The 25,205-nt window shown below is 41.3% G+C and overlaps 2 protein-coding genes across 2 annotated transcripts in view; one reads left to right on the top strand and one right to left on the bottom strand.

Annotated features, from left to right (window-relative positions):
- The window catches only part of LOC129194311 (hepatitis A virus cellular receptor 1 homolog), a 286,203-nt gene extending 267,406 nt beyond the window's left edge, over positions 1–18,797 (bottom strand). Inside the window, exons 1-2 of the mRNA XM_054799448.1 lie at positions 18,710–18,797; positions 15,168–15,407 (exon numbers count right to left, since the gene is read on the bottom strand). Coding sequence (XP_054655423.1) covers positions 15,168–15,407; positions 18,710–18,797 — 328 coding nt within the window. The remainder of the gene's footprint in view (positions 1–15,167; positions 15,408–18,709) is intronic.
- Positions 18,798–21,510: 2,713 nt separating this feature from the next.
- Positions 21,511–22,119, top strand: LOC129194310 (gonadotropin subunit beta-2-like). The gene is made up of 3 exons (XM_054799447.1): positions 21,511–21,574; positions 21,657–21,787; positions 21,865–22,119. Exons 1-3 carry the CDS (start codon positions 21,511–21,513, stop codon positions 22,117–22,119), a joined length of 450 nt encoding a protein of 149 aa, XP_054655422.1.
- The last annotated feature ends 3,086 nt before the right edge of the window (positions 22,120–25,205 follow it).

Raw genomic sequence — 25,205 nt, 5'->3', positions numbered from 1 at the left:
TGTCATGTTTGTGCTACAAGTTGTGTCCTCCAGACATTCATCTACATCGTCACAAACAAAGCCATCGCCCTGGTGTCCATTCTGGCACTGGCAGATGTACGATCCGTACGTGTTGTGGCACAAAGCCTGGGCACTGCAGTTATGCATCAGGGTGGAATTCTGCTCGCATTCGTTTACATCTTGGCACTCAAAGCCGTTGCCTTCCATTCCAAATGGACAGGCACAGATGAAAGATCCAGCAGTGTTTGTGCATCTGGAAACATTATGGCATCCTCCATTTTGGACTTGGCATTCATCAAAGTCTATAATTCATCCAAAATAGGACATTGTCAGGGAAGCAACCCCAATTGGTGATGAAGAAATCTCTCAAGAGATTCATCTAAATGGAGTCAAATAACCAAATTGTGCATTGAATTTTGACAATGTGCTGCTGACACTTACCAGAGCAGTTCTTCCCATCACCCATAAAGCCACTGAGGCAGAAGCAGAGGTGGCTACCCACTGTGTTGATACACTGGGCAAAGTCACTGCACTCGTGTTGTCCTGTTTTACACTCATTTACATCTGGAGAAATAGAAAAGGCACAGGGAAAAAAGAAAGAAAAAACAAATAGGCATTACCGACAGATAAATATTCCTGGTCAATATAAATGCTTGTAAGAATGTCATGGATCTAAAAATAACAAAACTTGTGCAAGTCAGACACAAGCTTGAATGTTTAAATCTGTATTTTGCTTAGATGATTTATAGTGACTCTTGCAAGTGGGAAAAGTGACAGGAGTAATGTAAGAGCATAACGGAACATGTATTTGGATTTTTTTGGTATGAAACATTCTGTATGATGGAGAGACATACCCATTTTCCACATGGTATACAATTGAAGGACAGGAAGTGTGCCTCGCATGTACACTGTATACAATATATTATATCATTTAAGTATTTTTTAATGATTTGATTTCTTATGAGAATTGTACTTAATGGAGAATTACCTGGAGCAGTTTGCAGATTTGCATGTTTCATTTTAAAATTCATTGAAGCTGTTTTGTTGCGTTTTTGTTTTGCATTTTGCACTAAAATGAGCCGAACCATGACCTCATTCATCACAATTAATTGGTTCCAGGCCTGATCTTGATCAGAGAATTTGAAAGAGAAGTAGGATTCCATATACGTAGTTAGAAGGTCGTAAACACGTTTTCTATGCTCAAAATATGGTTAGAGCCCTCTAGACATGAAATAACACCCCTACAGTAACCTTTACGATCGTATTATGCAATATAGTAGACATAATAACAGAAGCTAGTAAATAAGCTTTTAAGACATAAATAAAACTTGTGCTCGTGTGTTGCTGTAAATGCGTTCCAGTGCTAAGGGATCTGAGTGGTGGGGGGACAGGAAGTGATGTCGACAGCTCATGATTGTGTTTTATCTTGACATAGGTTACTGTCACAACAGTAACCCATGTTGGGGATTTTTATGCTTGTGAGATCATTCAAACATGCAATAAAAGCCTGTTGTTTTCCGGTGAAGTCTGTTGCTTGTGTGTCTCACCCAGCATTGCAGTAATGAATACAGCAGAATACTGCATATCATCACGTCTTTGAATGCGTCTTCTGAATGCCTTATATTTGTATTTTAATTCATTTAGCTATTTTTATGCTTGAAAATGATTAATTTTGGCCCAAAATCAATAAAATCTGCTTAAATACAGACGAGGGATTACTGTACATACCAAACTGTGGTATCGTTACACCCATAAGTAATAATGAGGCTCCTATGAATGTACTGTTTTTATTACATAATATTTTTCCTGATGAAACCTATTGTTGAACATTTTTAATGTTATATACGTATATCAAACTTATTTGAGAAAAAATATTGCCTTACCGACACACTGAGTTTCATTGAGAATGTAGCCTCGTTTGCAAGCACAGGAATATGATCCTGGGACATTCACACATTCCGTGTCATTATCAGGACAAATGCTTTCCCTCTGGCATTCATCGATATCAGAGCATACCAGCCCGTCACCAATGTAACCTAGGTCACATACACATTGGTGTCCAGCAGGTGAAGGGTGGCACAGGCCATGAATGTGGCATGCGGGGTCACAGAGTGGAGTGGGTAGCACACAAGTGTCATTTAGGGCCACTGTGCCATTCAAACATGAGCAAAGATGTGCACCAGGGAAGTTGACACACTTTGAGAAATACGGACAAACGCTATCCGAGATGATGCACTCGTCCACATCCTGACAGGAGAATCCGTCACCTTTGTAACCCTCTTGGCAGGAGCAGAAGAAGTCTCCAATAAAGTTGGTGCATAGTGCCCATGGGTGGCATGTGTCCACTACTGAACACTCATCAATGTCCTCACACTGGGTGCCATTTGCTGCAAAACCTCGCTTACAGGTACAGGTGTGGGAGCCAATTGTGTTGAGACATGTGGCGTTTCCATGGCAAGGGTTGTCTTTACACTCGTCAATATCAATACAGTCCATGTTGGTGGCAGGGCGGTAATAACCAACCTGGCAAGGGCACTCATAGGAACCATCAATATTTGTGCATTCTTCATTGACACCACATGGACTGTCCAGTGTCACACACTCATTTACATCCTGGCAAATAGTGTAGTTAACTAAGACAAATCCTGCCTGGCATAGACAAGTAAAAGAACCTTGGTTGTTCACACACGTAGCCTTATTTCTACATCCTCCATTTTCCACCAGACACTCATTCACATCACTGCACTGGATCACCCCGTCTCCAGAGTAACCCACCTGACAGGTGCAGTTGTAGTTACCAGGCAGGTTAATGCAAAGGGCATTAGAGTGACACTGAGTAGCAAGTGAGCACTCATCCACATCCACGCATGTGAAGCCATCTCCCCTATAGCCTCCTGCACACTGACATGTGAAGGAGCCGGGTGAATTGGTGCAGACAGAGTAGGGGCTGCAACGATCCGCAGCGCATTCATCAAGGTCATGGCACCTTGAGTTATTAAAGATGAATCCGCTACCACAGTCACAAAAATATGACCCCCCAGTATTGACGCAGGTAGTGGTTGTGGGGCAGATGTCCGGTGTTGTACACTCATTAACATCGTTGCACAGTTTGCCATCTCCTTCAAACCCCTCCAGACAGGAGCACTCATAACTTCCCAGCCTGTTAATACAAATAGCATTGGGGTCACATGCATTGTTTTCATTGCATTCATTTATGTCAACACATGTCAGGCCATTTCCAACAAAACCACTATTGCAGGTACATTGGTATGAGCCAATGGTGTTAGCACAGCCTGCATATAGACTGCAGATGCTGCTTGCACATTCGTCAATGTCCACACAGGTCTGCCCGTCACTTTCAAAGCCGTTGTTGCATGTGCAGCGATAAGTGCCAGGCAGATTTTTACAGCCTTTGTAGCCAAGCGAGGATGAACACACAAATGGGCTCTCTGAACATTCATCTATATCAAGACACAGGTAGTTTCCATTGCCCTTATAGCCAGCATTACAGGTGCACACATAAGATCCAGGGTTGTTGGTGCATGTTGCATTCCAGTGGCAAATCCTTTGGTTAGCACATTCATTTATATCTGTGCACTGAAAGCCGTTTCCCACGAAGCCGACTTTACATCGGCACTGTCGACCGCCCTCGAAATTACTACAGAGGGCATTGGCGTGACAGCCCCCGTTTTCTTCCTGACACTCATCAATATCCTGGCAATTGGTGCCATCGCCGATATATCCGTTGAGACAGGCACAACTGTAGCTGCCCAGGGTGTTGTTGCAGTGGGCATTTGGATGACAACTGTGTAGGCCACTGAGACATTCATCAATGTCTCTGCAGAGTAGTCCGTCACCCTGGTAGCCTATGCGACACACACAGGTAAAATTGTTTTTGACTTTCAGACACTCGGCCTGTTGATGGCACTTGCTGCCTGCTTCCTCACAGTCTCTTAGGTCAGCAACTGAAAAGAACAAAGGAGAGCTATAAAAATACAGAATCCAATTTTTTTTGTTTGAATTATTTTGTAGAAAAGTATGCGTGTGTTTGCGTTTGTTTGGTATTAACGAGGTCAATGATGATGAGTTGGTTCACCTGCAGACGAGTGTTTCAGCATTGCTAAGAGACTTATCAGCCGCAGGAGTGGGAACCTGAGAGGGCAAAAAATGTTATATATGTTCAGTGTGACAATATATTTTAAAAATGGCAAGCTTTTTCTAAATATATATTTGAGGAGGGGCCATTGTGAGCATTACATGGCTGTTTATCACAAAGCTGAAAGTGTTATCCAAATTCCGCTGTTGAAATTCAAAGTCAAGTTTTGGCCTAACTGCAATATACCGTACATTATATGTTACTTGTTTTCACAGCAGAAAGAAAAGATTGTTATTATTGGTCCTATGCAGATAAACGTCATTCCTTTTTCACATTGGGCTTGTTTGGGTCTGACACCACGATTGATCCCTACAGGACGAGTTGACTGATACGGTTCTGTTTAGTAGATTGAATTGATAACCAAAATCAATTTAGGCATTAATAGTGATTGCTTATGCGTTCTATCATTTCCGTAACATAACAAGGTTATTCTTAACTATCTCTTCTTAACATATATAACATATTGTAGTTTGACAAAAATTGCATGTAACTTTATGTAACACAATTTAGAACGTAGCCTCTTTTTTTGACTTTGCATGCTTCCGTCAGTCGCCAAAGTCAGCTGGGATAGGCTCCAGCATACCCCCCGCGAGGATAAGCGGCAAAGAAAATGGATGGACGCGGTTCTCCTGTCTCTTCTCTTTCTGGGATTCAAGGCACCTTTCTTGAGCGTCCTTAATGATACAGGACACTAGATGGTGCCACTCTGCACGTTTCCTGTATGTCAATACCAGCCTGCTGCACATCTTCTTTACAAAGAACTTGTTTAGAGAACACACAAACCCTTTATTTTTAAAATCACAGCTATTCAAATTAGCTGAGTTAGTACATTTTCAAACAGCTAAAATAATGCATAAACTTAACAATAACTTGTTGCCTAAAGACGTCATACAGTATTTCTCTGTGAGAGAGGAGAAATATGATCTTAGAGGAAAATTAAACTTAAAACATTTATATGCGAGAACAACGCTGAAAACCCACAGCATTTCTGTATGTGGAATTAAATTATGGAACGGATTGAGTAAAGAACTCAAACAATGTACAGAGATGAGCGAATTCAAAAAAACAATACAAGCAGTTGATGTTTGCTAAATACAAGACAGAAGAGTCTTGATCATTACAGTGATTGTTCTGTCATGCTTGTTTTTATTATTAATTATTACACTGATTATTATATCAAAAATATTACATGGAATGCAGGAAGTGAATAATATGTGCCGTTCGGATGTGGAATAGATGGGGGGTAGGATTAAATAAGCTTTGCTTCTTCCTACTCCTTTTGGACATGTGGAACTGTGAAAGGATGATTCATGAGATGTATTCCATTGGAACCTTCATGCATGTTCAAATAAAACTAAACCAAACCAAACCAAACCAAAGGTCTTTGTAGCGCATCAGTGATCGGCCTGGTGGTCTTGATGCTGTCATCATTTCGCCATAAAGCATCACACGTGGAAGCCGGGATGTTGCCACACTGTGAACATGACCAAGCCAACGCAGCCGTCGTTGTCCCAGCTTTGCAAACATGCTTAATGTGTTGGCTTGCTCCAGGATCTGGAGTGGTTGGGTAACCACTTTATCAGCTCTCCCTTTGTAACAGAAGAGTCTTGATACACAGTAGATCCTTGCTTTTCATGGGGGTCACGCAATGAGACCACCCGCAAATGACAAAAACAAAAACGCCGATGAAGATGTATATTTTTGCTATGCTAATCTAGCCTGGGCTGTGCTGCTATGTCAGGGGTCGGCAACCTTTAGCTTCAAAAGAGCCATTTGGGACCCGTTTCCACCAAATTTAAACCCATTTGGAGCCAGGAAACCTATTTGACCACTAAGTTGCATGTAACACTACGCATACAATTTCCTTAAGCATATTGTCACGTTCCTTTTCTGTCTTCCTGGTGCCATTTTTGGTGCCACAATTAGTCCTGTTTCGTAAGCCTTTTCTTAAGCTTTCTTCACCGATTTTGGATTGTGTCATAACACATCGATTAGTTCTAGTTCCAGGACCACTCTCCATGTTGCTTTCGTTGCCATTGTTCATTAGCGACAAAGGAAGCTAGCATGCTAAATAGTTGACCAGCATCATCACTGAGCTGACTCACCAGAAAACACTGACCCCAGCACGGCACAAGCTCAACTCAGACGCACAACTTTGAAGGCTCATGACGGCGTCAGAAGAGATGCATAAAGAGAAGCATAAATCAGCTTGAGCCACAACAGGTGGATGACAGAGCCACATGCGGCTCCGGAGCCGGTTGTTGCAGACCCCTGTACTATGTCTAGCCACTGTGTGTCATAACATACAGTTAATTTGCTTGAGCTTGACATTTCTACCCTTTATACTCACAAAGCACAAACCAACAGTGAGTCATCAAACCATGCGCCTGTCTCACTCACGGTGCAAGCAAAAATAACACAATAAGTAACCTGTGGAACACACAATGTAACTGCACCACACGGACTATGCAGGTGTCGAAATAAAGGTTTATACACTAATATACACGCAAAACAATACTAGCGTTAATTACCCGCAAGGCATGCTGGGTAACTGTGCAAGTGGGCTTGTAATTATCACCAAGATAGGGTAAATGAGGCGGGATTTCTACAAAATAAAGGCCTAATTATGGAGATTAAAAAAAGTTGATTTTCCCAGTAATACTTTTGAATTGAATGCTGAACAGTGACGATGAAAGGATCCACTGTACTTATGAGGCCCTGCACATCAGCGTTAATGTACTATTTTATTCATACAGAGAAGTTGACAGATAACAATGGCAATCATTTTCAACAATCCAACTGAAGTATATTTTATCAAATAAATCCAACGTCCACATGTCAGCTGATGTCTGTCCTGAAAGACCTACACCAGGGGTGTCCAAAGTGCGGCCCGGGGGCCATTTGTGTGTACATCACATGATACAATTTAAAGGAGGAGGAAGAAGCAAAGTTTTTTTTAATCCTACGCCCCATCCGTTTCACATCAGTTGCAATACATGTATTCACTTCCTGTATTCCAAATGTAGTCTTTGCTGGTTAATAACTAGGAAAATGATAAGATAATGGAACAATTAGTATTATAATTGTTGAAGTTTCCATCCATTTTCTATGCTGCTTCATCCTCATTAGGGTCGCGGGGCATGCTGGAGCCTATCCCAGCTGACTTCGGGCGACAGGCAGGGTACACCCTGGACTGGTCGCCAGCCAATCACAGGGCACATACAGACAAACAACCATTCACACTCACATTCATACCTATGGACAATTTAGAGTCGCCAATTAACCTAACATGCATGTTTTTGGAATGTGGGAGGAAGCCGGAGTACCCGGAGAAAACCCACGCGCACACGGGGAGAACATGCAAACTCCACACAGAAATGCCCAAGGGAGAATCGAACCCAGGTCTTCCCGATCTCCAGGCTGTTCCTGTGTTGGCCAACGTGCTAACCACTAGACCACCGTGCGGCCCTTGTTGAAGTTTTGTCACTATAAATAATTCATATAATAAATAAATATCATAATAAGTATAAATAGACATAACACAACAGAGATTTCTGCCTCATGCTGTATTTTCATCCATTATGACCCCCCCAGAAATGTATTTTCGTTCACCCTTTCTATGCGTGCATATCCTTTCTGCTATTGCCAAATAGCATTGTTTTAGTTTTGCTTAAGTTCAAAGATAAATATAAAATGTAATTCCAAAATACTAAAGGTACTGCTGTTGCACACCTGCTGTACCATGTTAAGTTGATTATCTGTGTGTTTTAGCCTTTTTCTTTGAATTGGAAAAAGTCACAAAGGAGATTTCTTTATTTGTAGGAATCACCATGAGCGGGGCTCTTTAAAAAAAAAAATCGATGTATATATTTGACTATTAGTCGACTATGAACAAAATCGAATGAATCAGATTCAACTATGAAAATCCTTATTTGAAGACAGCCCTACTGTACTTATGACCCGTTTCAGTGCTTAGCTCATTCAGTTCCAAAAGTTGCACAATCATTCATCCCTGCCATCTCATGATAAACGTGAGGCTCAATAAATATCTGTATGATATTGAGAAATATTCTGAAAATAAGAATATTTTATTTTAAACAATACTTAGCCGTTCTCTAAAAGAATTGAGCATTTTCACTCACCCCATTATTCCCCGTCTCCGTGCGGTCTTTGTGGACAAAGTGTGAATTCCCTTCGTTCGGCTCGCACTCAGCCTTTTGGTTCTCCTCACAATTTGTCACTGAAGTCTTCAAGTAGCTTCTTCCGCTTCCTTCTACTCCTCTTCTGTCTTGATTCCTTCGCCCAGGGAAACAGGACAATGGCTGGCCTCATCATCATGTGCACTGCCCTGACATCTTAAACCTCTGGGAAGGGTAACACCCATATTCCCCTGGTTGGGTGTCAGCTCCCACACAATACGTGCACCGATTCCCTCAGGCCCGTCTTTATGTTTTTCACTGTAGTCAGACATGCAAACCTTGTGTATGATTTTTTTCACCTGTTCAGATTTGTAGACTCGAAATTCTGCTGCAGTTTCAGCTGTCACTTTTCTTACTGCACGCATGATCAAAATATGAACTGTAAGTAGAACAGAATGCCTTGTCTTTGCCAGTCCAGGTTGTCGTAAACGTAATTGATTTAAGAACTATAGAGGTCAGTACCGCATGCTCATCATTAGTTAGGGAATCGGGGATCATTAGTTAGCAGAACCAGTGTTTCCCATACATTCATTTGACCAGCCTTGTGAATTTAGACGATCAAGCACTTCCTCACACTTCCTGGTTGTGTCACGTGATCTCATGTTTTCCCTGATGTCATGACGGGACGATATTTGCCTTCCATCGCAAAAGGAGAGCGATGACTAAAATGAGAGAAAAAGAAACAAAATATGACATTACAGAAGCAAAGTTATTAGTTTTACAAATGCAGAGTTTACACGAGAGTAGAGAGGTTCTACGTCTGCGGATTTATCCCCAGCTCAGAGCTAAACCCGATGCAGTATATTAAACAACAGTATTATTAAAGCTAGTTTATTTATTACTTTTTGGCTACTTTGTTCATTTGTACTAACTTGCATAATATTTATAAGTTTTACTAAACTGTCTGGCTGTGCTGGAGCTCCATCCTGATTATGATTATCTTTAGTGGTTTAAAGCCTATTTTATTTGTATTTTTTATAAAGTAAATGGGGGATGTCTTTTGTATTTACATAACTGATACTATTTTAAATATTTGAAATACATGTTTATTAGGAGTCGCTGTATTTTCATTCATGTCTACAGTGTAGCACTTGCTGCCATTTGGGGATCCTGTCCCAATGACACTCGGCCTGGTACCGATCCAGCTGCGCTTCCAACCGCAGCTGGATCAACGACGGATGTCATGTGTCTGTCCCGATGCTGACTGTACTCTCCGGACACGATGGGAGTGACTGCAGACTTCCAGGGGAAAAAAAGTATGTAATCTTTGGAGTGTGTGCGCGCACGCACGCGTCTGTGGTGGATTAATGATCTTCAATCACCTTAAACACGTGCGTCTGTGGAACAGTGCTACTGTTATTTGAAGCAGTTACCTGCAGTTGGTACATTGAGTCGATACATTTCACATAGGCAGCAGTGGAGTGGAACTATAACTCCTGCTAATCTTTTCAGTTCGCGCATTAAGGGATCAGGTAGAGCTGAGGAAACAGCAATGCAACCTTTTCTGTGTCTCATATGCAACGCAAATAAAGGGAGACTCCAAGTGCGTTCGAAACGTGTGTTTCAAGTGTGAACACAATTACAAGAAATTACAAAATTGTTCGGTTGTGGTTTGATTTATCAGGCCACACTCGGCATATTCGCAGGATGGCTGGGGTGTCAAGGAAAGGTCAAACTACCAAATGACACAGCTGAGTAAATGTGCTGAAGTGCAGAATGAGGAGCTATATAGACACAAATCCAACGATAAATTGGGATTGTCCTAAATCACAGCACTGGGTTTGAACAGACACGCACTACTTTAACAGTCAGCGTCATTTCTTCTCTGTAAACTGGACATTTTTACTTCAAGCACTGTTTCCAACTTTTCAGGAAGAAAAGTAGCTATTGGCTGTCCTAGAAGTGGTGATGCCATTGTCTAATTTGCATTTCATTTGCATATGATGTTGTAAAATGCTGTAGGAATAAAGCATAACCTTGCAGGAGAGACAAAGAACGTGAGTAAAAACATCTTAATTACGTTTAGAACTACAAATAAACTTGATTCTTAGGTTGTTCATTTAAAATTGGCCATCATTTCATCAAAAAAAAACCCTAATATTTTATCTCTCACACGTTGGGTATTAAAAACTTTTTTAAATTAAAACCCTTCTCCAAGCCCCCGTCTTCTCTTACCTGGTTCTAGTGGCAAAGAACGACGTCTGGGATCCACCTTCGGAAGGGGGGGGGGCTCCTACCAGCAGCTGTACGACGGGAGACGTACATTCCATCCGATCCCGCCTGTGGAGGTGGGGTGGTGTCAACTGCTGTGCATCTGAGGAAGCGCAGTCTTCCTCCTGATGGCCAAGATGCACAGTTTGGTCCATCACCTTGCAGTCAAGACGCAGGGCTCACTGTAGCAATTTAAATGAACGGCCCGCTTCTGCTGCTGCTTCCTCGCCTTCATGTCAAGAGGACAAGACATTCCACCCTTCATCGTCCCATCAGGTGGACGAGACGCTTCCTGCTTCTGCTCAACGTCAGGCCAAGTCGCTTTCTGCCTCTGCTCCACAGCTATGATGTCATTCCTATCCTGCTCACAGCCTCTACAGCACCTGTGTCAAACTCAAGGCTCGCGGGCCAGATGTGGCCCGCCATGTCATTTTATGCGGCTCGCGAGAGCTTAAAAGCATCTAAAAATAAAATACCAAAAAATGAATTAAGAGCGTGCTTTGACCAAAAACTACATTTCACACAATGCATTTCGACTACGGTAGCCGCGGCAGTGTTTCCACATTCATGCCAACAAGTAGAATTGAGATATAATGATCCCAAAATGTCGAGAAAGAGAAAAGTTGATGCAGACGGAAGACTACAGACGGTGCACCGGCAATGTGTGGAGGACAAGTGGGCTTGGTTAGACTAATGAAGGGGAAAATGCAATAAATGAACTGACACACGCCTCTGATAAGGTATCATTGCATTATCCATCAAGAAGCTTTGTGTGGGAAGGTGCTGGGGATGGAGGACATTGTGACCACAGTCATAAAAACAGTGAACTTCATTCGGGCGCGTGGCCTGAATCACCGTCAGTTCCAGCAGTTTTTGCTGGAGATGGGCTCGGAACACGGGGATGTGCCGTACCATACAGAAGTACGGTGGCTGAGTAGGAGCAAAGTCCTCAAGTGATTTTTTGAGCTCAGGGAAGACATTGGGCCTCATTCACGAAAATCTTCTTAAAAGTCTTCTTAAGAAGTGTACTTAAGAAGACGCGGGTTGGAAACTGCGCCCATTCACGACACGTTCTTAAGTAGGGATAATCGTTCGCACCGGTGTTCTTAGGTTGATGAATGCCAACTGCGATGCCCGTGCATGTGAGCCCTAATTTGCATAGGTCACCGCCTATTATTTCCCATACAAGGTAAAAAATGTGCCGTGCGCAACGGGCAGCTGGAGGCGGAGATGGCAACGCGCAAGGGCAAGACTGAGGAGCAGCTGGACAACAAACGAAAGAAAAACTTCAATTGTACAGAAATAGAGGTGCTTTTACAAGGAGTGAGCGAACACAAGACCACCTTATTTTCACGTGTATCCACCGGTCATCAGGCCATCCAAAAAGAGTCGGCATGGAGCACCATTGCAGGAAACATAAATGCCGTTTCCACGGAGAAACGCACCACCGCAGAGGTTAAAAAGAAGTGTTTTGACTTAAAATAGACTAACAAAAAAAAAAGATTAGACTGCACCGGAGGGATCTGGAGGAAACGGGAGGTGGGCCATCAATCAAAAACCAAACCATTTCGGAAACTCTAGAAAATATTTACACAATCATGATGGAAAAATAAAGTCAAAATACATAGTTTGTGTGTGACAATGTATTTTTTCTGTGGTTACATTTGATTAGACGCTGCCTAATTAATACAGCAGCCCCGTGCTCTGGCTCAAGACGTGGCTGGGGGCGCATGTCGTTATCTGGGGGTGCTACGTGCGCAATAGACACACCACGTTTCATTGCGATGTTATTCTGATGATCCTGAACACCTGCAAGAACAGAGAGGGAAGCCTGAAGCCTGAAGCAGGACATCAAATATTCGTGGCTTTCAGCAAATAAATCTAATGGTCCCTTTACATTCTCTCTCTGCGCAGCGCACGTCCAGCCAGCTACTTTTTTTTTTGATGAATTGGGATTTGAAGATATATTTATCAATGGAGTATATTTTAGTTGTTTTGATGATAAATAATTGTTGGGATATTTTAATTGCACTACATTTTTTGGGATCAGGTTGCAAAATCCATCATGAGGGCGATTGCGCATTGAAAGTGCAAGCTTTGCTTGTGCGTAAGAGTCCTCCTGAGTGTTCGTAGAATTTGTTCTTAGATCTAAGAACTGTGAGTTAAGAACACGTTTCATGAATCCCAAAAATCTTCGTAAGAAGGCTTTAAGAACAGATTTGTGCATAAGAACGTTTCGTGAATGAGGCCCATTGCTCTTTTTATGCAGAGTAAAGGAAAACTCCGGTCTGAACTATCAGATCCAAAGTGACTGTGTGACTTTGCTGTGTTGTGTGACATAACCGACCATCTCGCCCAGCTGAATCAGACGCAAACAAGTCATCACGCAGTCGTCCGACACGATCACGGCTTTCCAGCGTAAATTGGACTTATGGATGTGGCAAGTGAAACAGGATAATCTTGTCCACTTTCCTGCTTTTCAGAGCATGTCAGCCTCATTTCCCGAGACTTTTTCATGTGCTCAGTTGGCTACCAAACTAAGCTAGTTAAAGACTGAGTTTGATCGGCGCTTCTCTGACTTCAGAGCACAACAGTCTGGCTTTGACATCTTTGCCAATCCTTTCACCTCCGATGTCTGCACTGCACCCCAAAACCTTCAGATGGAGCTAATTGAGCTTCAAAGCGACAGTGGCCTGAGAGCAAAGTTCCAGGATGCTGCAATCCAGGACTTTTGCCGTCTGCTGCCCCCTGGTTTGATGCCACAGCTTCGACTTCATGTTTGGGAGCACCTATATGTGCGAACAGTTTTTTTCCATAATGAATCTGAACAAAAACAAGCACAGATCACGCCTCACGGATGAGAACCTCCATGCTGTTCTATGCATTGCCTCAGCACAGCACCTAAAACCAGACATCGACACACTGGCAACGCAAAAACGGTGTCAGACATCCGGTCAGAAAACACACAGGTAAGCATTTTTTAAAAACGTAATTAAAATAAATGTAATCCAACCAAGAAGAAGAACAGTTCAACTGAGTACAATGTAATGATTGTGCTTGCATTTTGCTTTGTGTTTATCATTTTCAGAACATGATCAATCGATAGTAGAGAGAGAATCCACTTGGTGTGTTCAAGGACAGGCAGCATCTCTTCATCAAAGACTAACCGAAAAACTTGACCAATATATTTTTGAACTGAATCAACCTTTATTTTGGTATTTTTAGTTGAATAAATATTATTTATGTTTAGCTGCTGTTGTAATTATTGAATGTTTGCAGGTCTTATGTATGTATGCAGACAAATGGTTGTCATCAAACCATCAGTTGGATGCAAGACTGTGTGAAGCCTTTTTTTGTAAAATGCTACATGTGTCATACATGTTCTTTGCAGCTCAGTGTGATGTTATTTTTCTTTATTCACTTGGACAGTTTGATCCTTCATTAATGGAGTTATGTGGGTTTTCATAAGCTGACAACATTTAAAAGAATTCATGTTAGAGCAACAAGCAAACTGTCTATGCAACTGTAATCGTCACTTGAATAAGTTATAATAAATAATGAGTTATTACATTACATTCGATTACATTTAGTTACATTTGTAAGTTATATCTGGCCCTTTGAGGACAGCCATTATGCCTCAAGGTAAACGGCACGTCCTGGAAAGTGTGTGACACAGCCACAGGATTCCAAAAGAGTGAAATGTTGCCAGACTTGGGCAGTGCAAGACATGCTCGAGGCCTCGTTAAATATGTCAGTTATAAACACAGACGTCATAAAAGTTAAGAAAAAATACAAATAAATAATTTTCTCTGTGAAACTTCAAGAATAAAGTTGCAGTATCGGTTATGCATAAGTGTCAGGGAAATCCTTGCAGATAACCAAAACAAGTACTGGACTGTATAACTACTCAAAGAAACACTCAACCCAGCCAAGATTGTCTTTTCTCCCGCGAGGAGAACAGATGGACGCACCAGAGTTGCATTCCCAAACTGCTCTGAATACGTTCTCAGAGTTCTCGCTTTTTATTTGGGTATTCCCTATCTACAAGGTTGTGCAACTCTAAGGGATGGGGTGAGCAACGCAGCTGCACAACTACTTGTCTTTTCCTATGTGTATGCGTCTCTGTGGCAGTTATCAGTAATACATGCGTGGTATGAAGCACATTTCAGCACAGCCTCGAAGGACATCGGTTAGTATGCGACTGCATCCTTGGAGTCAGCAGACAAGGTGGCGCCATGAGTCGCCATCTTCTCTGTTGCTAGGTCACATTCCTAAAACAGACCTTCCTACAAGGCAACACACTTTAACACTATTATGATATAAGAGTGATAATAATATTGCTGGTTAATTTATGTCCAGTTCCGACAGTGTTTAGTACATTTTCATAACAAACCCTTCACAACGATAGAAACAATTTCTTTCACAATAAGTTTCACTTTGGTATTTCTAACTGTGGCACGTTCAGGGAAGTGTAAAAAAGATGGGTTCAACTGAATTCATGCAATAATACGTTTAATACATTTTTTTAATCAAATATAATCATCTTCAAATATATATTAAGAACTTCAGACAGTGAAGGCTGATGGTGTGGTGGGTCTTACCTTCTATCTCCACGTCCCACTTGAACAACTGATAGATACCGATGCCCTTCACCAAACAGAAATAATATCCAGAGTCATCCTCATTGACATCCATGATGGTCATTGCCGCATCGCCCTCAGCAATGTTGCCTGTGAAGTGGTAGCGCCCAGACGGTCTGGTGAAAATCACTTTCCCATCTGACCGGAACATCTCATCAATGCACTCATCCTCGTACTCCGAAACTCCTCTACCCCAGCATGCTAGACGTACGTCAGGTGCTTGTTCAGGGAAAAAGCTGCATGGTAAAGTGGCATTTTCCCCAACTGGGAACATATACAATACAAGAATCAATGTTAATAAGAATATTAAGTGAAATCAAGTCGTATTCTAACAATAAAAAGTAGCAATTTTAAAAGAATAAACTCGTAACATTGTGAGGAAAAATAATGTCATTTTAGTAGCTTAGAGAAGAAATGTAGAAAAAAATATATAATAGTTTTTAAGTCGTAATATTGTCAGAAACGGGCCGCACGGTGGTCTAGTGGTTAGCACGTTGGCCAACACAGTAACAGCTTGGAGATCGGGAAGACCGGGTTCGATTCTCCCCTGGGCATTTCTGTGTGGAGTTTGCATGTTCTCCCCGTGTGTGCGTGGGTTTTCTCCGGGTACTCCGGCTTCCTCCCACATTCCAAAAACATGCAGGTGAGGTTAATTGGCGACTCTAAATTGTCCATAGGTATGAATGTGAGTGTGAATGCTTGTTTGTCTATATGTGCCCTGCCATTGGCTGGCGACCAGTCCAGGGTATACCCCACCTGTCGCCCGAAGTCAGCTGGGATAGGCTCCAGCGTGCCCCCGCGACCCTAGTGAGGATGAAGCGGTATAGAAAATGGATGGATGGATTATCAGAAACAAAACAAAATAAAAAATAAAGTTGTCATTTTTGGAAAATTAGTTTGGGGGAAATGTTATACTATTATGGGAATAAAGTCAAAATATGATGGGAATAAACTAGAAGATCATTTACAAATCTTTCAGAAGAAAGTTGAAATATTTAGAATATTAAAAAATTAAAAAATTTAAAATGAACAGAAAAAATGGGAAAAAAATAGAGGGAAGTTGATATTAATAATAATCCTTATCACCTTTATCACAAAGCTGAGATGCACTTACATTTTGGCATATTTATTTCATCACGAAATCAATTTAATTAGAAATACTTAATGTGTATAATTCAAGATTATATTATAGATTATAAGAGAGTTGCATAGCTGCATGGTGATCTCGTCATTGTACTCTAAAAGTTAAAGGTCTTTCACGTCAAAGCTTGTGTAGGGACTTGGTTCCAAGGAATATAACCTACGGAGGCACTTTCACTATTGCATACACACACAGAAATTAAAAACTGTGAAAGACAAATACAGTCGTCCCATGTTTACTGTGGTTAATTGGTTCCAGGCCCGACTGTGACCGTGAAAGTGGATTTCCGCAAAGTAAGATGACTTTTTGATAAATTGAATACTTTGTAGGTAGAGCAGAGAAAACCTGTTCACAACCTTCTAAATACAGTTTTTAACATTGTTAGAGCCCTCTAGACATGAAATAACACCCATATAGTCACCTTTACACTCCTATTACTAGGAATGTCCGATAATATAAGCCCACCAATATTACTGACCCATTATTGTCTTAAAATGTAACATGGGTTAATATCGGCATCCAGTTTTTTCTGTATAATGAAACAGATTTAAAGAAATGCTGTATAAAGGGGCCTATGGGCTCCTATATTTTCCGGCCCGCAAACAATGAGCTGATCAAACCACGTCGTGAATCGTGTAAACAACCGTGGGTAGCTAGTAACAAGTTTGCTCGCTCTGTGCCTAACGTTATATCTGGTTTGGAATTATTTCCAAGTAGGAATGTTACAATCCACGTAGGATATTGGGCGTATTTTCATTCGTATACACGTTTGTTAGATAGATTACTTCTTCCTCGGATTTATACTGAGTGTTGAATCACATCAAGTCATCGCCTATAGAAGGATATAAATGCACTTTAATATCTACAGTGTGTGCAGATGAAATTTCAATCAAATCTGATGGCGTGAAATATGTTCATTTTGCCTCGGAATTATGTGGAAACGAATACAGTGCGCTGCTGCACTGCCTGTGTGAGCAACAGAGACAGACGGCTGAAAAAAAATCAACTGACACTTCAAGAGTCAACCGAGAAAAAACAAAAAAATACAACAAAGATGTGTTAATTCCGTGACAGGAGATGTGTGATGTTACACAAATCGGTATCGGTTGAAATCGGAATCTGAAATTGAGAATTGGACATTATATATCGGAATTTGGCAAAAAAGTCAATACCGGATATCGCTACCTACAAACCAATATAGTAAACATAATATGAGAAAATAAGGCATTTAAGACATAAATAAGAATCGTGCTCGTGTGTGTTGATGTAAATGTGTTCTGGTGTTGAACAGGAAGTGACATCAGGGGTTGAGAGTTGAGTTTTTATCTTGGGGTGGGCTACGGCCACAACATTAGCCTGTGTTAGGGATTATTGTTCCTGTTGTGAGATCATTCACCTGCAAGAAAAGCCTTTTGTTCCGGTGATCATGTCTGGTGCTTGTGTGTCTCACCCAACATTACAATCACATTATTGACACCTCGTGACCAGTATAGAACGTCTTTGACTGTTCCTTCGGAATACCTTATATTGGTATTTTACTTCATTTAGTCATTTTTATGCTTCAGAATGCTTAATTTGGACAAAAATTATTGATTTAATGAATTTGTTGAATTTTTTTTTGCTTGAAATACTGCCACTAAATGCAGAGGCCAATGTTTGTGGAATGCTATGTTGCAAGATTGCAAAAGCAAAAAAAAAATGCTGTGATGCTGTGTGTAACTGAGGAAGTGACCAATGGATTGCTTCAGGGTGTTTTCTTCAAGCCCAACGTCAGACCTTATGATATTATATTATATCATTAACACCTCCGATAAAATGGAAGTGTCGCTCCTTCACTTCACAACACTTCCCTTTTATCGGAGGGGTTAATAGCAGGAAAGGATTATACCACTACTCCGCCCAGGCTTAGTGTAAGGAACCAATAGGAGGAGGGTGTTGGCTCACCAATTCCGCCTACTCTTACTGTATTTAAGGCCTAGGCTACCAGCACTTATTAGTTCGCTGACGAAGCTCTTCGGATGAGGAGCGAAACGTCCGACACCTTCTTCACAGAAGTACAGATGACATCTCAAGAAGCCTTTTCCTCGAAGGTCACACAAAGTTCATATGGTTGTGCAGGATCTAGTCACAGAGATAGAGACTGCCTTGTTACAGTTGGACATGGAGCAAATAACACAATCACAATGTAACAATGTAATCTAGCCGTTGGATACGTTACATTTTTGGGAGGTTCAGGGTGAGAAAGGTCTGCCGTGACCCGGGCTGAACGCCTCCGAGTCCTGGAGACAAACAGGTCCTGGGAGATGGAAGGCTGCAGCCGATCACCTTCTCAGCAGCACGCACAATACGCTGCAGTCTGTGCCTTCCCCTGGCAGTGGCCCAGCATACCACATGGTGATGGAGGAGGTGAAGATGGACTCGATGATGGCCGTGTAGAACTGCACCAGCATCTTGGCTGGCAGCTTGAGTTTCCTCAGCTGCCGCAGCAAGAACGCCCTCTGCTGGGCCTTTTTGATGCGGGAGCTGATGGTCACTACTCTGATGTACAGTTAAGCCTCATCTTTGACATATACTGTAGCCCCCACCCCCTAACATTTATTAAATGGAAAATAACTCATTATATAATAATTTAAAAATATTACACGTGGTATTTTTGACTAGAATTAAAGTTGAGAGATTTTAGTATAAAAAAAAAGTGGAAGCCATTATTTATGTTATGTTTTTATAGCAGTTTTGTTTTAAGGAGAGGACTTGGGACCTCAAAGGTTTATAAATTTGTCTCTGGTGTTTGGTTGTCCTTTAAACAAATTTAACATTTTAATTTTATGATTTTTCATGAAAAAAAACCCTTAAGATGCATGCCAAAGTCATGAGCAAAAAGAACAAGCAAAAGTTTACCTGAAAAGAAAAGAAAATCTCAGTTGACCCCCAAGGGAGCACATTTAAAACACACATGAGCACGAGACTTATTTATGTCTTAAATGGCCTATTTATCTCGTATTATATCTATTACAGTATATTGGGTAATAGGAGTGTAAAGGTGACTACAGGGGTGTTACTTCATGTCATGAGGGCTCTAATAATGTTAGAAAATGTATTTAGAAGGTTGTAAAAAGGTTTTCTGTGATCTAACTGTGAAAACATTCCATTTATAATTAATTCATCCTACTTCGCAGAAACTCCCTTATCACGGTCGAGTCTGGAACCAATTAAAGGAAGGATTACTGTATATATAAGTATATATAAGGATACTGTATATATAATAACACACACACAGACGTACAGTATATCTCAATAATTAATTGATTGTATTTTTTTAATACGTATGTTAATTAAAACCTTTAAACTGAGATTCATTTCTCACAATATTTGTATCCTTCGCACTACACTGATTTCCTCTGAGACAGTATGGCTCTTCTTCTCCACCTTGTCTAAGTGTTGACACATCCAAATAACTTGGACTTTCATACAATTGTTCCAACTCATGCTCTTGGAATCTGTAGCTTCTCCTTCTTCGATCTTCACTGCAGGGTTCCTCGGACTTTTCAGTTGTTTGTGAGTATTGTCTGATCCAGTGAGTCATGCTGTCTGTCTGTGCACTGTGCAGTCTTTTATGAGGTCAAAGAGAAACTACCGTCTATCATGACCTCTAAGGAGATATTAATAGGGGTTGACCTTGTCAAGTTAAAAAGACATTCTGGAATCTTCAGCAACATTAAATATTTAAGCGAAGGTGCGTATACATTTGAAGATGTATCATTTTGACTTTGCAAAAATCCAAACTAAATTTGTGTGCACCCAATTCTTATGCACCCAGCATACCCTATGCCCCATTAGGGTATGCTGGAGCCTATCCCAGCTGACACACACACACCTGCCAAAGTGATCATAATCACGCTAGTCCAGTCAACCGAGCAAAAACATAGAAGAACATCCAGTATCATCCTATTAGTGTTTCGAGACTTCCTGAGTCGAGGCTATCAGATAAATAAAACCCACTCTCATTTCATCTGTTTCTGTTGTCTTGGGGAGGACAACCTTTCCAACATGCATGCACACAAAGTTTCTCCATTATCATCAAAGTAGGGCTGCTGTAATACGCAGGATTCAGTAAAGATGCATGAAACTGATATTAAAAATGCTTGAAATCAGTGTTGTACATAAAAACCAAGAGTGACTTACGGAATCTTGACAACACTGACAACACACTGTACACACAGGTTTTTTCACTGTTTTCTGACAGAGTTGAAGCATAAGCAGCATCACACTAATAATGTAGATCAACTTAAGACCTGCCTTTCATCTCAATAATTATCTTTCTAAATGAAATAAAGAAGTGATGTTTTCAGCTGCACTAATGTTGTGGTTAATTTAGCATCAAACATATAATGAATGTGGAAATATTGTCCCCAGTCTTCCCACCATTCGGAAAACCATACAATATATATATATATATATATATTTTAATGCTGTCTTACTTAACCCAGGACTCTGTCCTGAATTCAGGCATTTTATTCTGGCTCCGTATTGGTTCCATTTGTGGTCGTGCTAGTTGACAGCGCCTGCACCATCTGCTATCAAGAACTTGAATATTGTTCACTTCCTGTTGAAGTGAGCAGATGTCTGGTGCATGAGATCCACACGTTTTTGGAGTTTGGACTATATTTTGGCGCTTCTTCCTGACCACTCCATTATAGGATTAAAAAACCTCCCAGTAGCTAAGCAATTATGTTTAACGTCCCGAGAAAAGGCTGTCAGTAAATCCCACTCAGGATTACATGAACCTCTACTGTTACTGTTGTTGTGGAGAACATGATCTTTCCAACACGTATGCACACACTCATCTTCATCGGCATCATCAGCCAAGGGTGAGGGAGGTGTGACGTCCTCAAAGTGGATAAAAGTGAGCACTTGACTCCCTTATGCACACAACACTCAGGTAGTACCATTCATTTCTTTACCTGTTCCTACAGTATGTACACCTGATGGTGACTATTAGACCATTATACTAAGAGTTTGTACATTTTGCAAATATGTCATTTAGAATGAGGGTTGAATCATTGGGAGTACAAGTGTAGTGATGATATTAGGGGGTAGATTGTGTAGAGATGATTGATTTGTTAGCACAATGTGAGCTTGTTGGCTGCACAGGTCCGTGGAGTCATGGCCCCGAAGATGTTGACCTTGGTTTGGACCATCTATGCTTTTTGGTGGATCAACATTCCAGGTGATGTCTTGTCTTGTGTGCTGTTATGTTCTGTAGTGTTGTGTTGTTTGCTAATGTTGTTGTTTTGTCATCATGTGACCAGAAGCATCATGTGCCACCGTGTTCTTTCCATCGTGTCATCCGGTCATTCAAAAAGTGTCCTTGGAGAAAGACGGATGTCTCTCGTGTCACATTGTTGAGGCGGCCATCTGTGAGGGTTATTGCTTCAACAAGGTAACCTTGACTTGACATTTGCCTTCAAAGACAACCTCACTGGATATTGGAACAACGTTGTGTCGGTTCTCCTCCAGGACCCGGTCTACATGGATGCCCCCTGGCTCACCGGCCCCCAGAAGGCATGCGTGTACGAGGAAGTGCATTACGAAAAGTTCAAGCTGTCCAACTGCCTTCCAGGAGTGGACCCATGGATCAAGTACCCCGTGGCAATCAGTTGCAAATGTAAAGGCTACTCTCCCGAAACAACCCACAATCTCATGACACCCAACGACCCTGACCAATGTCTTCATGATGACTTTGGCCAAGATGGCTATAGAGTCATCCACTGAAACCATGTGATCACCTTAAACTGCATTGAATCGATGGCAACTGGACTGTTCTGGTTGTCTCAGAAGATGTTTGACATCTCAGACTAGAGCTAATAGGACGGTCTAGTCAGGCTAGAGCTGTCCTCCAGTCCTTGAGCATGACCTGATCAAGCCTGCTTGGATGAGGCCAAACGTCTTCTAAGACAACATGAACAGTCCAGTAGCCATCGATTCAGTGCCCTAAGAATAGAATAGAATGACCTGGATGAATGACAACATTCACAGGCACATTAAGCAGCATAACAAAAATGAATTAAAAAAAGTTTTCCTGGAAGTTATACCTGTGTGTCATTTATATTTTATGAACACCAAACACTATTTTATAAACACCTCCTCCCTCCTCCACCTGGACCACCATCATGGCTGATGTCACACAGGGTCACGGTGCTCAAAAACATTCTATCCCAGCCATTTCTTTGCTCATTATTAGCGTTATGATTCATTTTGAAACTCATTTAATCATTCAGCTGATTAAACCACAGCTTCATGGAATGAAGCGCTTTTTCACATAGAGGCCGCTAGATGGCGTTTTTGTAAGGTAGTACAGAGGTGCAGTGGCACAAAGAATAAAGCTTTCTGGTGATGTGACATACTACATATGTTCATATCGATCCAATAACAAGTAAATACAGAGCCAGTATTGCCGATACCAATACTTTTACCTTAGACATTTTTCAAGATCATTGATTTCGGGATTTTGCCTTTAATTTTATTATCACAATTTTAATCACAATGCACAAGATAAAGATAAAATAAATAAAATAAAATCATGTGTCTCAACGCACTTATTTGTGAACAGTTTAACAATATTCAATAAAAACACAATAAGACAATGTAAAATACCAACATAATAATTCAATGATTTCCTTATTCCCTTTTATTAGATACAATTGCTTGAGCAAAATAAAGTCAATAGCGCAACATAATATAACAAAAGCAAAACCTGCTCATCCTTTGGCTTTGAGCCCCCAAAGTCCTCCTGTGTCCACTGACTAATTTCCTGAGTTTGTAAACAATATAACAATATAGATAATTTGGGGGGGCAGGTGCTCAAGCCAGAAAAAAGTACACCCATTGCAAAAAAAATGCATAAAATGATTACCATTATTGTAAATTATAATAAATATATCCAACCATCCATCCATAGATTTTCTATGCCGCTTATCCTCATTAGGTCGTGGGGGATAATAAATATATATATAAATATAATAGTACAACCCATCCATCTATTTTCTGTACCGCTTCTCCTCACTAGGGTTGTGGGGGTATGCTGGAGCCTATCCCAGCTGACTTCGTGCGAGAAGCGGGGTACACCCTGGATTGGTCACCAGCCAATGGCAGGGTACATATAGACAAACAACCAGTCACACTCACATTCATACCTATGGACAATTTAGAGTCGCCAATTAACCTAACAGGCATGTTTTTGGAAGTGTTAAATAATATTAATAATTAATCATTAAATAACAAACAAGCATTAATACTCACATTCACACCTATCTATAGCAATAACAATCTATAGCAGTTGATCACAGTCAACCAGTCGATCTTTGGGATTTTGCTGGTCAATCTTGAAAATATGAAAAATGAAAGCATTGTCACATCAGTGCCCTCCCCTCCCGGAGAGTGACCAACAGGCACGCATTTTGACCACTGAATGCAGGTTTGAATGATCTCACAGCAGGCAAAATAGTAATACAACATAATAATAGCATCATAATTATAATAACAAGTCGGGCTATGGTTGCAGCCAAAACCCACACCAAGGTAAAACTGTAGTCTGAAACCATGACATTACTTCCTGTCCTCCACATATCCATTTTCATGTCTTCAATGTTTTATTTTCTCTTATGTGTACTATATTTGGTAATACAAGTGTAATGGTCACTATGGGGTGTTATTTGACGTCTAGAGGCCTCTAAAAAGTTGAAACCCGTCTTTAGAAGGTCGTAAACAGGTTTTCTATGCTCAGACTTTGAAAATATTCCATTTATAAAGAAGGAATTCTACTTTGTGGAAATTCACTTGTCACAATTAGGTCTGGAACCAATTAACCGTGATAAACAAGGGATTACTGTACAATAAATTGCAGTAATTACGCTGGATTTAGCACAGTGTTGGTTTCCATCTGTAGTCTCATACATAAAGAGATTCAACAGTACAATCTTCCCTCCCAGCTGCAGTTCTAAACACAACCCAGTTTGTGCAGCCAAAGATTCAAGATTCAAGATGGCGCCCTCCGTGGCAGACGTCTGTTTCACTCTCCCGTTTTTTTCTATTTATTGTGATTTTATTGTTCATATTGGACGTACAGAGCACTCACGCTGTACATTACAGCAGAGAGACACTTTTGAACATCGGCAGAGTCCACCATGAACTTTCATTCAGCCTCTCAGACTTTGGCTCTTTTCTACGTCGGGAGGATGCGCAAGCCTGCAGGTCTGGTGAGCTGAATAGCCGGCGAGCAAAGCAGCCGAGGCGGAAACAAGGCAAGAGGGGCGGCCTGCATGCTAGGCCAAAAGCTGGAGCTACTAGGCCACCGCTACCAAGCCTGCTGCTAGCCAACGTCCGCTCTCTTGAAAACAAGATGGACGAGATGAGAGCAAGGATTACAACTCAACGTGAGATCAGAGAGTGCTGTGTGCTCACCTTCACAGAAACCTGGCTGACGGAGGAAATACCGGACTCGGCGATCCACTTGGAAACATTTGCCGCGTATCGGGGTGATCGGACTTTAGCGTCTGGTAAACACAGAGGTGGCGGCGTCTGTGTTTACGTAAACAAACGGTGGTGCATAGACGTACAGATGATGGAAAAACACTGCTCACCAGACATTGAGCTGCTGATGGTGAAATGCAGATCTTTTTATTTGCCTCGTGAGTTCAGCACTGTGTACTTAACAGCTGTCTACATTCCACCACGAGCTAACACCGCTAGTGCACTGGGCCTCCTGCATGATGTCATCATTTGGCTGCACAAACTGGGATGTGTTTAGAACTGCAGCGGGGAGGGAAGATTGTACTGTTTTGGATGAATATGCTTCTGCT

The sequence above is a fragment of the Dunckerocampus dactyliophorus genome, chromosome 14, assembly GCF_027744805.1.
Source record: "Dunckerocampus dactyliophorus isolate RoL2022-P2 chromosome 14, RoL_Ddac_1.1, whole genome shotgun sequence".
NCBI lineage: Eukaryota > Metazoa > Chordata > Actinopteri > Syngnathiformes > Syngnathidae > Dunckerocampus > Dunckerocampus dactyliophorus.
Note: the sequence above shows the minus strand (reverse complement) of the source record. Positions and strands in the feature narration are given on the sequence as shown.